The sequence below is a fragment of the Anomaloglossus baeobatrachus genome, chromosome 4 (assembly GCF_048569485.1).
Source record: "Anomaloglossus baeobatrachus isolate aAnoBae1 chromosome 4, aAnoBae1.hap1, whole genome shotgun sequence".
NCBI lineage: Eukaryota > Metazoa > Chordata > Amphibia > Anura > Aromobatidae > Anomaloglossus > Anomaloglossus baeobatrachus.
Genome location: NC_134356.1, coordinates 267627568 through 267644113, shown reverse-complemented (window position 1 = coordinate 267644113; position 16546 = coordinate 267627568). Strand labels below are relative to the sequence as shown.

Sequence of the window (16546 nt, the reverse complement as noted above, 5' to 3'; positions counted from 1 at the left end):
AAGGTAATCCCATAGCCATATTGGCTAGTGTGGGATTGGCCGACTGCATTGCGTCGTGTCTTATATAGGACCCAGTGACACTATGCTAGACACACACTCTTCTGGAAGCAGTCTCTAACCTCATGTGCAGGGCATTGCAGCTTAGGTAACCCATGGATACGACCATGAGCAACTAACTCACTATATGAGTGGTCGTAACCATGGGTACCTAAGCTGCAATCCCTGCACATGAGTTATGAGACATAGCTAATCAGGAGAACTATACTACATTTCTAATTGGTGGTATTTGCTATTATTATTATGTCTACTACATACTGGGATCGGATCTTGGAGTTGGGAATACCCCTTTAAGCAAAACCAGTACAGCTTGTGACAAGGCATGACAGATCTAAGATATAGATACATATACATATATATACATACATATATATATATATATATATATATATATATATATATATATATATATATATATATATATACATACATACATACATACATATATATATATATATATATATATATATATATATATATATATATATATATATATATATATATATATATATATATATATATATATATATATATATATATATATATATATATATATATATATATATATATATATATATATATATATATATATATATATATTCATTCACCATTTCTGCATCATCCTTAACTTTTATCCATGTAACAAGAAATTCCAACTAAACCAATTATTCAAACCACAAGATTGGACTTGCTCTTGATGACATACATGTAGATGGAGTAAATATATCAGTTACTTACGTCAATTAAATCTGAAAGGTCGTGGATGTAATATTTGAATACAGAAGCATTGGTTGCCTCCAGTGTTAATAAATATTCGTTCCGTGCCTTTATGGATTTCAGCTTGTTCTCGGAGTATTTGGCTTGGCGCTAATGACAGAAATGGTGATTAATAACTTAATGTATACAATCTGAGCTGATATAATAGACAAGTGGTCAAGTCACAAGCCTTCCAGGGATACTTGGCCACACTTACTTTTTCTTTCATCTTCTCGATTTTCTTCACCGAGCTCCGTCTTTGGTGCTTATCTTCCAGCCGTAAATGGAACACTGGGTCAGACCTTCCAATTTGTTTCTCTTCTTGTTTTTCGGCTTCTTTTAGCTTACACTCGGCATTGATGCTCTCTGCGTGATACATGTGGTAAGTCTTCATGACCTGCAGGAGAAATGGGAAACATTCAATTTCATTAACCCTCTAATTGGTTTTCACTTTGTAGTTAATTGTACATTAATTGGTTAATTGTGAAAATATGTGCTAATCATCAGTTACGGTAGGTTTTTTGCAATACATATCTTTCATATTTGAAGAAATAATATTCTCTCCTTTACAGAAACTGGAGAAAAAAACAAAACAAAACCCAAACTATATCCAGTTTTATAAAAACATTTTCTTTTCTTCCATATGTATAGTGCAACATATTTAGTATCAATTAGCCTAAACTAGAATAGTCTGGAAGTGTTCAGACACCAGTTATTTGGACATTCCCTGCATGTGCCATGTTTTTAAGTGATCTCTAAGTGTTTTTCCACTTGTCCTCCACAGCTTGGCTTCACCAGATATTTTAGTAGGACTTCATGAAATGCAATGTTTTCAAATGTTGCATTTTTTTTTGCCACAGGTCACCCCAGTTCCTTCCCGGAGTATTGTTTATGGTGAATGTACAGTGCAGATCAAAAGTTTGGACACCTTCTCAAAGAATTTTCTTTATTTTCATGACTCTGAAAATTGTAGATTCACATTGAAGGCATCAAAATGTGAATTAACACATGTGGAATGAAATACTTAACAAAAAAGTGTGACACAACTGAAAATATGTTCTAGGTTCTATATTCTAGGTTCTTCAAAGTAGCCACCTTTTGCTTTGAGTAGTCGCCGGAAATTGTTTTCACGTCACTGGTGTGCCCTGTCAGGTTTAATAAGTGAGATTTCTTGCCTTATAAATGGGATTGGGACCATCAGTTGTGTTGTGCAGAAGTCTGGTGGATACACAGCTGATAGTCCTACTGAATAGACTGTTAGAATTTGTATTATGGCAAGAAAAAAGCAGCTAAGTAAAGAAAAACGAGTGGCCATCATTACTTCAAGAAATGAAGGTCAGTCAGTCCGAAAAATTGGGAAAACTTTGAAAGTGTCCAAGTGCAGTGGCAAAAACCAAACGCTACAAAGAAACTGGCTCACATGAGGACCGCCCCAGGATAGGAAGACCAACAGTCACCTCTGCTGCGGAGGATAAGTTTATCAGAGTCACCAGCCTCAGAAATCGCAGGTTAAAAGCAGCTCAGATTAGAGACCAGGTCAATGCCACACAGAGTTCTAGCAGCAGACATATCTCTAGAACAACTGTTAAGAGACTTTGTGCAGCAGGCATTCATTGTAAAATAGCTGCTAGGCAATCACTGCTAAGGACAGACAACAAGCAGAAGAGACTTGTTTGGGCTAAAGAACGCAATGAATGGACATTAGACCAGTGGAAATCTGTGCTTTGGTCTGATGAGTCCAAATTTGAGATCTTTGGATCCAACCACCGTGTCTTTGTGCGACGCAGAAAAGGTGAACGGATGGACTCTACATGCCTGGTTCCCACCGTGAAGCATGGAGGAGGTGGTGTGATGGTGTGGGGGTGCTTTGCTGGTGACACTGGGGGATTTATTCAAAATTGAAGGCATACTGAACCAGCATGGCTACCACAGCATCTTGCAGCGGCATGCTATTCCATCCGGTTTGCGTTTAGTTGGACCATTATTTATTTTTCAACAGGACAATGACCCCAAACACACCTCCAGGCTGTGTAAGGGCTATTTGACTAAGAAGGAGAGTGATGGGGTGACCTGGTCTCCACAGTCACCTGACCTGAACCCTGAGATGGTTTGGGGTGAGCTGGACTGCAGAGTGAAGGCAAAAGGTATCTCTGAGAACTCCTTCAAGACTGTTGGAAGACCATTTCCGGTGACTACCTCTTGAAGCTCATCAAGGGAATGCCAAGAGTGTGAAAAGCAGTAATCAGAGCAAAAGGTGGCTACTTTGAAGAACCTAGAATATAAGACATTTTCAGTTGTTTCACACGGTTTTGTTAAGTATTTCATTCCACATGTGTTAATTCATAGTTTTGATGCCTCAATGTGGATCTACAATTTTTAGAGTCATGAAAATAGACTATATTACTTACCGGTAATGGGATTTTCCAGAGTCCACGACAGCACCCACGAGAGAGGGATCCGCCCCCTTCAGGACAGGAAACCTACAGATAAAAAGGGGCGGTCCCCCTCCCTCATCAGTTAGTTTCAGAGAAATGGAGAGGAACCGCCACGAATTAGTAATAAGACAAGAAAAAATAGAACAACCAAACCCAAAGGGTGAAAAAACAAAAGGGTAGGGGTGTAAAGGGTGCTGTCGTGGACTCTGGAAAATCCCATTACCGGTAAGTAATATAGTCTTTTCCTTTCGCCACGACAGCACCCACGAGAGACTTGGAGAGATAACACACTTAGGGAGGGACCACCATCTGAAGAACCGATCTCCCAAAAGCAAGGTCTGAGGAGGAAGAAAGGTCCAGCCGGTAGTGCTTGTAAAAAGTAGGAGAGGACCAGGTGGCAGCCTTACAAATACTGTCAATGGAGACATCCGCCATGGCAGCCCAAGATGAAGCCATCGCCCTAGTAGAGTGAGCCTGTATAGGAGACGGAAGAGGCTCATGTTTCAACTCATATGCAACAGAAATGGCATCCCGCATCCATCGGGCCAAGGACTGCTTCGTCACCTGACTACCACGTCTGGAACCCTGAAAGGCAATAAACAAAGCCCTATCCTGTCGCCAAGGGGCTGTCCTAGAGATATATGCTAGAATAGTTTCCCTGACGTCTAGTGTGTGAAACCGGCATTCCTCCGGTGTGGTAGGGACAGGAAAGAAGGAAGGAAGGATGATTTCTGCATTCCGGTGAAACTGTGAAGCTACTTTAGGCAAATAAGCCGGGTCCGTTTTGAGAACAATATGATCTGGAAAGATCCTAAGAAAAGGAGGATCTACAGAAAGAGCCTGAAGATCGCTAACACGACGGGCCGAAGTGAGTGCAACTAAGAGGCAGGTTTTAAAGGACAGCAATTTGTCAGACGCCGAGGTGAGTGGTTCAAAGGGTGGACGGGTTAGGGCATCCAGAACGAGAGTGAGATCCCAGGGGGGCGGGCAGGTAAGACGAAGCGGCTGACCTCGGTCACACGCCTTGATGAAACGCATGACCCACCTATCCCCAGCTATATTTGAATTATAGAGGGCGCCCAGAGCAGACACATGAACTTTAAGGGTACTGACTGACAAACCCAGATCCCGCCCAGACTGAAGAAACTCCAAAATATAAGAAATAGGGACCACAGAAGGTGAGGCATCAGGGAAGGAGGCAAGGAACCGTTTCCATACCCGACCATACTGACTGGTAGTCACCGGTTTTCTACTCTGCAGCAAGGTATCCACCAGGCGACTGGAAAACCCCCGGGAGTCTAGTAACGCCCTTTCAAATTCCATGCCGTCAAGTGGAGTCCCTTGACGCGTGGATGCAGGAAAGGCCCCTGTGACAGGAGATCTGGTCTGGATGGGAGAACCCAGGGGTCCGTCACTGACATATGTCTCAGGAGGGAGAACCAGGGACGCCTGGGCCAGAAGGGAGAGATAAGGAGAATGCGAGCCTGATCTTCCCTGATCTTCCGAAGGACCGTTGGCAGAAGAATTATGGGAGGAAAGGCATAAGCAAGGCTGTACTGCCAGGGAACCTGAAGGGCATCCAGGACTGTCGGCTGATCTGCCCTGTTCAGGGATCCAAACTGTTTCAACTGCCTGTTGTCTTTGGTAGCAAACAAATCTATAACCGGGAGGCCCAAGTACTGTATGATTTGAGCAAACACTTCCCGATGCAAGACCCATTCTCCCTGATAGAGAGTGTGACGGCTGAGAAAATCCGCCTTGACATTGTCCACCCCTCGGATGTGTACCGCAGAGAGGGACAATAGATGAGTCTCGGCAAGTTCCAATAGGTGAACCGCCGTGGACATGAGGGAAGACGACCTCGTCCCCCCTTGGTGGTTGATGTATGCGACTACCGTCTGATTGTCCGTACAAAGCCGTACATGGGTTCCCCTGAGGAGGTGAAGAAACGACATCAGGGCTTGAGAGACCGCCATGAGTTCTTTCCGGTTGGAGGACGCGGTTGACTCTTGCCGGGACCAAAGACCTTGGGTCATAGAGTCCCCCAGGTGATCCCCCCACCCCCAGGGACTGGCGTCCGTCGTGAGGACACTGGTGGGGTGAACATGCCATTCCTTCCCCTTGGTTAAGTTCTCTTCCCGAAGCCACCAAGTCAGGGACGCACGTGCAGTGTCTGTCAATATCAGAGGACGATCGAGGGACCCTGGATGGGATCTTGCAGCTGCCAGGACCTCCCACTGTAGCTGTCTGGAGTGAAGTTGGGCCCATTGGACAGCGGGGATACAGGAAGTCAGGGACCCCAACAGAGACATGGCGGAGCGGAGAGAGAGTCATCTGTGATTCTGTGCGTGTCGTACAATCCTCTGGATTTTTGCCACTTTGTCCGCTGGGAGAAACCAACGCTGTTGACGTGAATCGAGAAGCATGCCTAGGAAAGACTGAAAAGTTGAGGGCGTGAGTCTAGATTTTTGGAGATTCAAAAGCCACCCAAGACGGCCCAGAGTCGACATAGCATTATGGAGACGGAGAGAACATTGTGCCGCCGTGGTACCCACAACCAGTAGGTCATCTAGATAAGGGATTATGAAAGTCTGTTGCTCGCGAAGGTGAGCAGTGACCTCTGCCATGACTTTAGTGAAAATCCGTGGGGCGAGCGAAACGCCGAAGGGCATGGCCGTAAATTGGAAATGGTGAACAGAGTTGTGCATAGAGAGTGCTACCCGGAAGTACTGCTGATAATGTGCGTGAACCGGGACGTGGTAATATGCATCTTTGAGGTCAAGGACCGCCATGTAGCAATTGGGGTAGAGCAATTTTATAGTGGTCAGGAGGGATTCCATTTTAAAATGTCGGTATTTTAGAAAGAGATTAAGCTTTTTTAAATTAATTATGGTCCGAAACGACCCATCAGGCTTTGGTACTAAGAAAAGAGGGGAGTAAAACCCTCGGCCCCTCATGTAATGGGACTGGCGTAAGAACCTGCTTTTCTACCAGACTGAGGACTGCCGACACCAGTGCGCTATGTTGACCCTCCGACCTCCTAGTGGGTGTAAGACAAAACAATTGAGGAGGGAGGGAAGTGAATTCTAGCCGGAGACCATGAGAAATCAAATCCAGTATAAAAGGAGCTGGAAGTGATGGTTTTCCAATTGGTTGCAAAAAACCGGAGTCTGCCTCCCACCGGAAACCCCCCATCATTGTTTAGGGAACTTCCTACGGAAGGAAGGGTTTCCGAACAGGGCCCCCTTGGACCCAGAGGCGGGGTTGTCCGATCTATCCCTGCGGTCAGGTCAGGTGGGCTGGAAACGACGTTTGCGATACGGGAGCCTAGAAGGAGGAGCAAATGCATTAGGGAACCCCTTTTTACTATCACCCGCCTTGGTGAGTATGTCATCCAGCTGAGGACCAAAGAGGAACTCACCCTCACAGGGAAGTGCACACAGTCTCGATTTTGAGGATGTGTCCCCTTTCCACGATTTTAGCCAGAGGGCTCTCCGGGCTGCATTAGAAGACCCTGCCGCTCAGGCCGCCAGGCGGACAGAGTCAGCAGAAGCATCTGCCAGGTAATTAGCCGCGTCTTTGAGTAAGGGTAGCGAGGAAACAATCTTATCCCTGGAGGTGCCTGACTTAAGCTGCTTGTCTAAGGTATCTAGCCAGACTAAAAGTGACCTGGCTGTACATGTTGCGGAAATGGCCGGTTTCAGCGCCCCTGCAGAGGCTTACCAGGTTTTACGCAGGAAGGCGTCTGCTTTACGGTCTAGAGGGTCTCGCAGAAATCCCATATCCTCGAAAGGCAGTGCTGATTTTTTGGAGGATTTTGCTACTGCCACATCCACCTTTGGTACCTTGCACCATTGGGACAAGTCTGCATCATCAAAGGGGTATCTTCGTTTTGAAGAAGACGGGAGAAACCCACGATGATCCTGTTTCTGCCATTCCTTGCGAACAAGGGTTTTTAGGGCCTCATTCACAGGAAAGGATTTCCTTTTCTTCTGAGTGAGACCAACAAATAAGGTATGATCAGCTGATTTGGGGATTTTTTCTTCTGCAACACCCATGGTTGAACGAACGGCCTTTACCAATGCGTCCATCCCATCCAATGAAAAACATGCCTTTCCAGCCTCGTCAGAAGGTAGAGGCTGAAGAAGCATCACTCTGGCTGTCAGCGGAGTCAGAAGACGGGGGGGAATCATGCTGGCGGTGAGATTTCTTGGGTTTCTTAGACCCTTGAAGGGACTGAAGAGAAGCCTGAATTTCTGTACGGATTAGTTCCCTGAGGTCCGGAGGGGGGTTGGTAGAAGCCGAAGCCTCCCCCCGAATAGCTTGGATACAGGACCTACAAAGCTTCTGCATATAGTCCTTTGGGAGGGGACAAGCACACAGTGGGCATTCCTTATTATTAGCTTTAGCGGTGCTTTTCTTAGGGCCCTGGAACAGAACCGGAAGGGAACATCAGTATAGGGCAACATTCACGAAGTTCACTCACCCATACCAGGAAAAGAACGGATACCGGCTTTGGAGGTGGAGACGAATGCTTTGTCCGGTCCTTAGAGGATGCAGAGTCCTCCTTCCTCTTACGACCCGTGGAACTCCTGGTGTCACTGGAGTCTTTATGTCCAGCATCCCTGGACGGAGAAGGGTCCCGGGATGGGGAGGCGCGGGGACTTCCCATCACTCGATGTGTAGAAGCTGAGCAACTTCTATTAGAAAGGAAGCCAGCTTTTTAAGTTGTGCTCTCCCCAACCACTCCTGCAGTTCCGGTCACGCTGTGGCAACGAGCGCTGACGCAGCAAGTCCCGGACACGCCCCCCCCCCCGGCGCGCGTACACATTACTGCAAGCACGTGGTGCAGGGGGAGCGCCGGACTCACCGCACACAGCAACTCACTGGTCAGCAGATTACCGCAAGTCCCGGACACGCTGTACGTCAGGAGAAATCCACGAGTCTCCAAGCCATCCGTTCCTCCGGAAGTGTCCGTCCACTTCTGGGTCCCTGCAGGAGTTCGCGTGCGAGCTGACGCGGCAGTTCCCGGACACGCCCCCTGCACATGCTCCGCAACCCGGAAGAAGCTGGAAACCGCATCAGCACAGGGAGAGTCACCGTTTTACCACGAACAGCCTACTTACCAGCGCGGTCCTGCAGGCGTCATTTCCCAGGAGGACAAGGCCTAGCCGAGGGAAAGAGGACGAGGTGCACCGGAGGATGGAGTCCACGAGGGGAGCTCCACCGACCGTGCTTCTGGAATCCTGAGCTCCGCCGTTCCCTTAGAGACCGCACGGACTCCTAGACCCAGGTATGGTAGGTTCCGATCCATTCAGGACAGGAAACCAACTGATGAGGGAGGGGGACCGCCCCTTTTTATCTGTAGATGTTTCCTGTCCTGAAGGGGGCGGATCCCTCTCTCGTGGGTGCTGTCGTGGCGAAAGGAAAAAAGAAAACATTTTGAATGAGAAGGTGTGTCCAAACTTTTGGTCTGTACTATATGTTTTGTTTTGTTTTCTTTTTTAATTTTAGCACAGTAGCATGTTGCATTTAAAACTTTATGGAAATTTCTAGAGCTAAAAAAAAAGTTGCAAAACATTTAAAAGCACACAAAATAAGAGCATTTGTCCTTTTCCCCCCCAAATTAATCCACCATACCATTTTTAAAGAATTTGGTGCAAAAAACATAAATTAATACCACAAGAGAAATAAAAGGTGACTTAAAAAGAAAAATTGCAAATGATGAATCGTGCACTAAATGTTTGTATGTGTCATAAGTATTCTTTACAATGAAATTGTGTATGGTGGCTGGCTCTAAAGGAACATTGTGGCTTCATATTCTAGAAATACAATATGAGATAAGAGCCAGTAAGGCCACTGAATAGCACACAAAGTGCATCTGCCAGCTTCTGAAGCCAAGTCCTGTAAAGGTCATGAACAGAGAGGAGCGAACCTTTGGAAGTTCGATGTGGAGGGTACAGTCGAACCTTACATAAGGTTCGGTTTGTGACCCTCAACGGAAGTCAGTAATTGGGCAGTTCGTGTCTCTGCCCACATGCGGCCAGCTATAATAAGCAGGACACTTCCAGGGGTGGGTGGGCAAGATTTTTCTTTTTTTTTTTGTGTGCGCACACTACATCTGATCATGCTGATTTTACCCCCAGTACGAGTTGGTCAAACACTGCACGCGACCCGCACAGGGCTGAGCGCTGATCATACCCAAGTATAGTGCTGCTCGCTTCAGTGGTTAGCACTTGTAACTCGCCTGAACTTCGAACCCAAACTCTGTTTTTTTTAGTCCCGCTTCGATCCAGAACCCCAAACTTCAGGTTAGCTCATATTTTAGTTGTCAATTTCTCTTTATGTTAGTCATTTAAATTGCTTTTAGAAGAAGATGGAAGGATAGAACGCAGAATAATTTTAGCAATCGTATACAGCATAATTTACATTATATACTTGTGATCTTAGGTATATTGATCTACATATAAACCAGCTAAAGCATAGATTTTCATTAAAAATTATGAGGATACAGTTAAACTGTAGCGCTAGCTAAACACAAGAGACATCTGTCAGCAGATCCCATCAGGATTCACAGATACAACTTGTCTATGGTGACTTGCAGACTAAAGGTACCGTCACACTAAGCAACTTACCAGCGATCCCAACAACGATAGGGATCGCTGGTAAGTTGCTAGGAGGTTGCTGGTGAGCTGTCACACTGCGACGCTCCAGCGATCCCACCAGCAACCTGACTTGGCAGGGATCGCTGGAGCGTGGCTACACGAGTTGCTGGTGAGCTCACCAGCAACCAGTGTCCAGCCACACGTGCAGAGAGCAGGGAGCAGCGCACACTGAGCGCTGGCTCCCTGCTCTCCTACTTACAGCACACATCAGGTTAATTACCCGATGTGTGCTGCAGCTACATGTGCACAGAGCAGGGAGCAGCGCACAATGCTTAGCGCTGGCTCCTTGCTCTCCTAGCTACAGCACACATCGGGTTAATTACCTGATGTGTGCTGCAGCTACATGTGCACAGAGCAGGGAGCAGTGCACAATGCTGAGCGCTGGCTCCCTGCTCTCCTACTTACAGCACACAACGGGTTAATTACCTGATGTGTGCTGCAGCTACATGTGCACAGAGAAGGGAGCAGTGCACAATGCTGAGCGCTGGCTCCCTGCTCTCCTACTTACAGCACACAACGGGTTAATTACCTGATGTGTGCTGCAGCTACATGTGCACAGAGCAGGGAGCAGTGCACAATGCTTAGCATTTATTTTTTTAAGGTGCACATGTCCCCCCCCCCCGCAGCGCTCTTACCTCCGATCCCCGCAGCGCTGAGATCCGTGGCTTCGTTTTGACCGTCCGCCTCCCGTCCTCCGGTTGCGGCCTACTCGCAGTGATCCAGCGGCGTGACGTCAGCGGGCCGCACGCTCCATTGAAATGAATGGAGGCGCGCTCGCGGACGGGCAGAACGAAGCCACGGATCCCCGCAGCGCTGACATCGGAGGTAAGAGAGCTGCAGGGGGAGGACATGTGCACACTGTGACTGGCTGCACCTTAAAAAATAAAGGTGCACATGTCCTTTAAGTAAAAATAAAGTGTGTATACGCTTATTTTTTTTATTGTAGGCTGCAATTCACTTTTGAAGTCTGCCAAATTGACCATTTTAAAAAAAAAAAAACATTTTTAAAACTTTTGTGACATCATTTTTTTCAGTTGCTGAGGCTCTGATATTAGTTACCAGTATTACAGCAACCTCACCGGAAAACTTGAGTAGCATAACTTTTGAGACAGCCCTTATAGGACGAGGACCATTACATTGTTCAAAAAGTTTGTTTCAATATTTTCGTTATATTTCTTCAAATACGCAGTCGATTTATATTTTTAATTTCTGTGCTTTCAGGGTCAAATATGGCTTGTGCTGCACGTGACAATCAATATCTGGGTACAACTTCAACAAAGCAGCCCAAAAAAAAACTTTGCGTGCAACAAAGTGTAGAAAAATTCATCTTAAAGACTACGACGAGCCAGAAAGAACATTTTGATGAATTAATTGCTAAATTCATATTTGCAACCAATTCTTCTTTCCGACTAGTTGAGCACCCATTGTTTGTACAAATGATCGAAAGAATTAGACCAGGCTACAAACCACCAAGTAGATTTGATATCTCAGGAAAACATCTTCAGGCTGTATACGACATAGAAAGAGCGGCTTGTACAAAATATTTGAAAGACAAGGTTGTTAACATGAGCTTGGATGGTTGGAGCAACATCCACAACGACCCCATAATTTGCACTTGTGTCACAACAGAAGATGGTGAAACTTACCTTACAGACACAATCGACACATCTGGAAATTCACATACTGCTGAATATTTACTTGAAATTGCTAAGAACTCAATTCACCAATGCCAAGAACAGTTTGGATGTAAAGTAAGGAGCTTAGTTACTGATAACGCAAGCAATGTGGCAAAAATGCGAGCGGAACTGGCACAGGATGACACAAATGTCATTACATACGGTTGTTCTGCCCATTTGTTGCATCTTTTGGCAAAAGACCTGCATATTTTGGGTGTCAAGGAACATGTTGTAGAAATTGTTAAATATTTCCGCAATAATCATTTTGCACATGCAACCTACAAGGAAATGGGAGGACTGAAGTTGGTTCTACCACAAGATGTTAGATGGAATACCTTGGCTGACTGCTTGGAACTGTTTATTAACAACTGGTCAAAATTACTGTCCATTTGCGAAACACATCGGGATAAAATTGATGCTAATATACAAAGCAAAGTATTAAATCTTGGTGTGAAGAGAAATGCCGAGGACCTTTTGGAAAGGTTAAAGCCAATATCGATTGCGTTGGATAAAATGCAGAAAGATACTGCAACCATAGCTGATGCCACAGAAGTTTGGAAAGATTTAGAAGGTTCTCTAGATCTCTTGAACCTCTCAAACAATGTAAAGGTTGCAATACAGCACCGCAAGGACCAAGCATTAAAAGAAGAACACTATTTAGCCAATATCTTGCATCCCATCTACAGAGGGAAAAAATTATCTGAGGCGGAAATCAACTCTGCAATGGAGTGGCTCGCCAATACTAACCATGACATTGTGGCAACTGTGCTGAAATTGAAGTGTGAATCTGCACCATTTCAAAAATACATGTTTGCAGATAACGTCGTTAATGAACTAAAACCACTGGACTGGTGGAAGTCGCAATCACTTGTTCTTCCAGCAAAGATAATAAATCTAGCTACTCAGCTACTGACTGCATCGGCTTCATCCGCAGGAGTAGAGAGATTGTTTTCTTCATTTGGTTTTGTGCACACAACAGTCCGAAACCGCTTAGGAACTGCTAAAGCAGGACAACTGGTTTTCCTATTAAAAGTCCTAAATAAACAGTAGGCTTAAAGGACTGATGTATTCACTGAAGATGTTTGCTTACTTCAAACGTTAGAGATAGGCTATTGTTAAAAAGTACTTAGGGTACCTTCACACTTAGCGATGCAGCAGCGATCCGACCAGCGATCTGACCTGGTCAGGATCGCTGCTGCATCGCTACATGGTCGCTGGTGAGCTGTCAAACAGGCAGATCTCACCAGCGACCAGTGAACAGCCCCCAGCCAGCAGCGACGTGCAAGCGACGCTGCGCTTGCACGGAGCCGCCGTCTGGAAGCTGCGGAGACTGGTAACTAAGGTAAACATCGGGTATGGTTACCCGATGTTTACATTAGTTACCAGTGTGAGCAGGGAGCAGGGAGCCGCGCACACTGCTTAGCGCTGGCTCCTTGCTCTCCTAGCTGCTGTACACATCGTGTTAATTAACCCGATGTGTACAGCAGCTACATGTGCAGAGAGCCGGAGCCGGCAGCACAGGCAGCGTGAGAGCTGCAGAGGCTGGTAACTAAGGTAAATATCGGGTAACCACCTTGGTTACCCGATGTTTATCTTGGATACAGCTTACCTCAGCTGTCAGACGCCGGCTCCTGCTCCCTGCTCGCTTCATTTGTCGCTCTCTTGCTGTCACACACAGCGATCTGTGTGTCACAGCAGGAGAGCGGCTTTGAAGAAAACGAACCAGGGCTGTGTGTAACGAGCAGCGATCTCGCAGCAGGGGCCAGATCGCTGCTCAGTGTCACACACAGCGAGATCGCTAATGAGGTCACTGCTGCGTCACAAAAAGCGTGACTCAGCAGCGATCTCGGCAGCGAGCTCGCTGTGTGTGAAGCACCCCTAACTCTCTGTAGTTCAATTCTGAGTGTTTAATAGTGCAAATAAAAATTATTAGGTTTCATAATCAACTGTTTTAATATTTTTATTTGTGTAAAACAATTAGATTTGCAAAAAGACAAAGTTTTGCTTGTGTACAACTTGATTAAAAAATCTGATTTAAATCAAATGATTTAAATCAAAAAAATCTGATTTTTTTGATTTTTTTAAAAAAATCAAGATTTTTATCCACCCTGATCGCTAGCAACGTCACAAAAGTTGTTCGTTAGCAGCGATGTTGCTAGCGATGTTGCTTAGTGTGACGGGGCTTTTAGCCGATCTTAGCTATAAGGGAAAAACTATAAAAAGGTTTTAAATGTAACCTTTCAGGCCAAGCTTCCTGACAGGTCTAGTGGTTGTGTATCCTTATTGTAATAATCGCATTACGTTTCAGTCCATCTGGGATTTGGACAGTAGTAAAAAGGAAAAAAAAAAAAACCCCATAAAAATAAAAAAACTGTTAGAAACCTGACACACCGCACTGTAAGTCAGAGGGATTCACTTAAATACATTATAGAGGTCAAGGCTCCAATAAGATCAGAATCATGGTGTGGTATAAGGAGTGTGATAAGGAGCTGCAAACAGAGGATACCATTGGCTTAATACACCATCACCGCGGCTCATTTTCTACATGTATTTTTGATTATAACAATAAACCAAAAATCTAAATAATTCTTGCTTGGTCACAATGTGTAAAATGCACAGGTAAAGGTGTAAAGGGGTCATAGGGTGAAAAGTGTCTGACAGGTTGGGAATTAATACTTTTATGTGACAAACTTTCCAGTGCATAGAAGACAAAGTATTGCAGTAAGATAATATGATTAGCATTCCTAAAAAGCCAGGGCTACGTGACTAGCTCAACCGGGTGATAATGTGGCTGCACCTCATACTGCACTAATGGTAGAAGTCTGAAATCATTAAAAACTTCCTTCTCACTGCGAGACTGTAATGATGAGAGCTTTGAATGGCGTTGATGTGGAGAATATGTGAAGGAACTTTATCCAATGTCCACGAGGCTGCTGGAACTGACCAAGGGCATCGGTATCACAGATTTAAGTATTGCAGTTAAGAGAAAGTGGCGACTTGGGACCACCATTCTAATGATCTGTGGGGGTGTCACCAGTGATCAAACGTTTACCGTCTATCATGCGGATACGTGACTGAAGTCTTATCACTGGGAGCCAGGTTTTGATTTCCCAGTTCCTCTTAACTGCATGAGTGTAATGGGAGGTGTAATGTACAATGATTATATCTGTCTCTAAGAAAAACTAGGTCTGGGGAATTGTGGGTAGAGACAGGAAGAGGTGGAAAGGAGGTTTTTAGTTTCAGCTTAGACCAGGGCTGTGGAGTCGGTAAACCAAACCTTCAACTCCGACTCCTACATATATTGCTTACAGTTAGGTGAAAAATTTATTGTAGTACATGAACATGTGTATGTGAACATCAGACATTTAATAATTTTTATGATACAATAATCAAGATATTTGGATAGAACATAAAATATATTTATTGGAATACAACTTTAGAACAAAAAAAACTGTAATAAATTGTAAATATGTAATACACTATGTAATATACAGTAGATTACATACCGTGTTTTTCCAAAAATAAGACACTGTCTTATATTTTTTTTTGCCCCCCAAAAAAGCACTAGGGCTTATTTTTGGAGGAGGTCTTATTCTTGGAGAAACACGGTTGGGGGTAAGTTTACCCCCCAAAAAAGCAGACCCCCCCACTTCACAGGAGACTCATACTCACCAGACCAGGACGTCTGCGTGGTTCCCAGGTCCTCCTGTGATCTCCGGTCGCTGCTGCACGCCGTCCTACCCTGCTGCTAGCGGACACGCTGACACACACAGCAGATCGCAGACACACACTGCAGATCACTCTCACACACACACAGCAGATCGCAGGCACACACTGCAGATCACTCACACTCTCACACACACACAGCCGATCGCAGAAAAACACAGCCGATTGCAGACACACACACAGCCGATTGCAGACACACACACAGCCGATTGCAGACACACACACAGCCGATTGCAGACACACACAAGAGATCACACACACACACACCACATACACAAACACATCACATCCAGCATTTACGGCAGCAGGGAATGAGAGCAAGTCACGTGTCCGGCCGCAGGTCCTGTTCGTTGAGCTCCACTGCACTGCCTCTCAGGAGTCTCCCGGCGAGAGGAGATTGGTGTCGCTGGATGAGGTGAGTGTGTATACGATCCGATGTGTGTGCGATCCGATGTTTGTGTGTATGATTTGATGTTTGCGTGTTATCGTGTGTGTGTGTGTGTGTGTGTGTGTGCGGATGAGTGCGGGTGTGTGATCACTGCAGGTCCTGCCGCTCAGTGTCGGGTGAGTAATTGCCGGGTGCCACTGTGTATAATGAAGCGTCCTGCAGTGTCTAACTTTTTTAGCTGCAGGGACACTTCATTATTGATCCGCGACTAGGGCTTATTTTCGGGGGAGGGCTTATATTTAAGCCTTTCTCCGAAAATGCTGAAAATCCCTGCAAGGGCTTATTTTTGAGGGAGGTCTTCTTTTTGGAAAAACACGGTATATATCTTGTGTGTGTGTATGTGTATATATGTGTATATATATATATATATATATATATATATATATATATATATATATATATATATATATATATATATATATATATATATATTACATATTTACAATTTTAGTTTTTTGAGTTCTAAAGTTGTATTCCAATATATTTTATGTTCTATCTAAATATCTTGATTATAGTATCATAGAAATAATTAAAAGTCTAATGTTCACATTGTACTACAATACATTTTTCACTTAAATATAAGCATTATACTAAATATTATTTAGTAAAATATTCAGCACATTCTGGATTGCACTACTGTCCCCAACTTATTATATATTTTAGGAGTCTGAGTCGGTGCATTTTATACTGACTCCACCAAAATGAGCTCCGACTCCGACTCCACAGCCCTGGTTTAGACCATGCTTATGTAACTGCAATATGCTGGAGAGAGATGCTGAAGAA

General features: G+C 44.9%; 1 protein-coding gene across 5 annotated transcripts in view; it reads right to left on the bottom strand.

Moving 5' to 3' along the window:
• SRGAP1 (SLIT-ROBO Rho GTPase activating protein 1) overlaps positions 1-16546 on the bottom strand; it is a 233729-nt gene that overhangs the window by 48289 nt on the left and 168894 nt on the right. For all 5 annotated transcript variants that reach the window (XM_075344822.1, XM_075344823.1, XM_075344824.1 and 2 more), the window contains exons 5-6: positions 1031-1210; positions 796-924 (exon numbers count right to left, since the gene is read on the bottom strand). In XM_075344822.1, coding sequence (XP_075200937.1) covers positions 796-924; positions 1031-1210 — 309 coding nt within the window. The remainder of the gene's footprint in view (positions 1-795; positions 925-1030; positions 1211-16546) is intronic.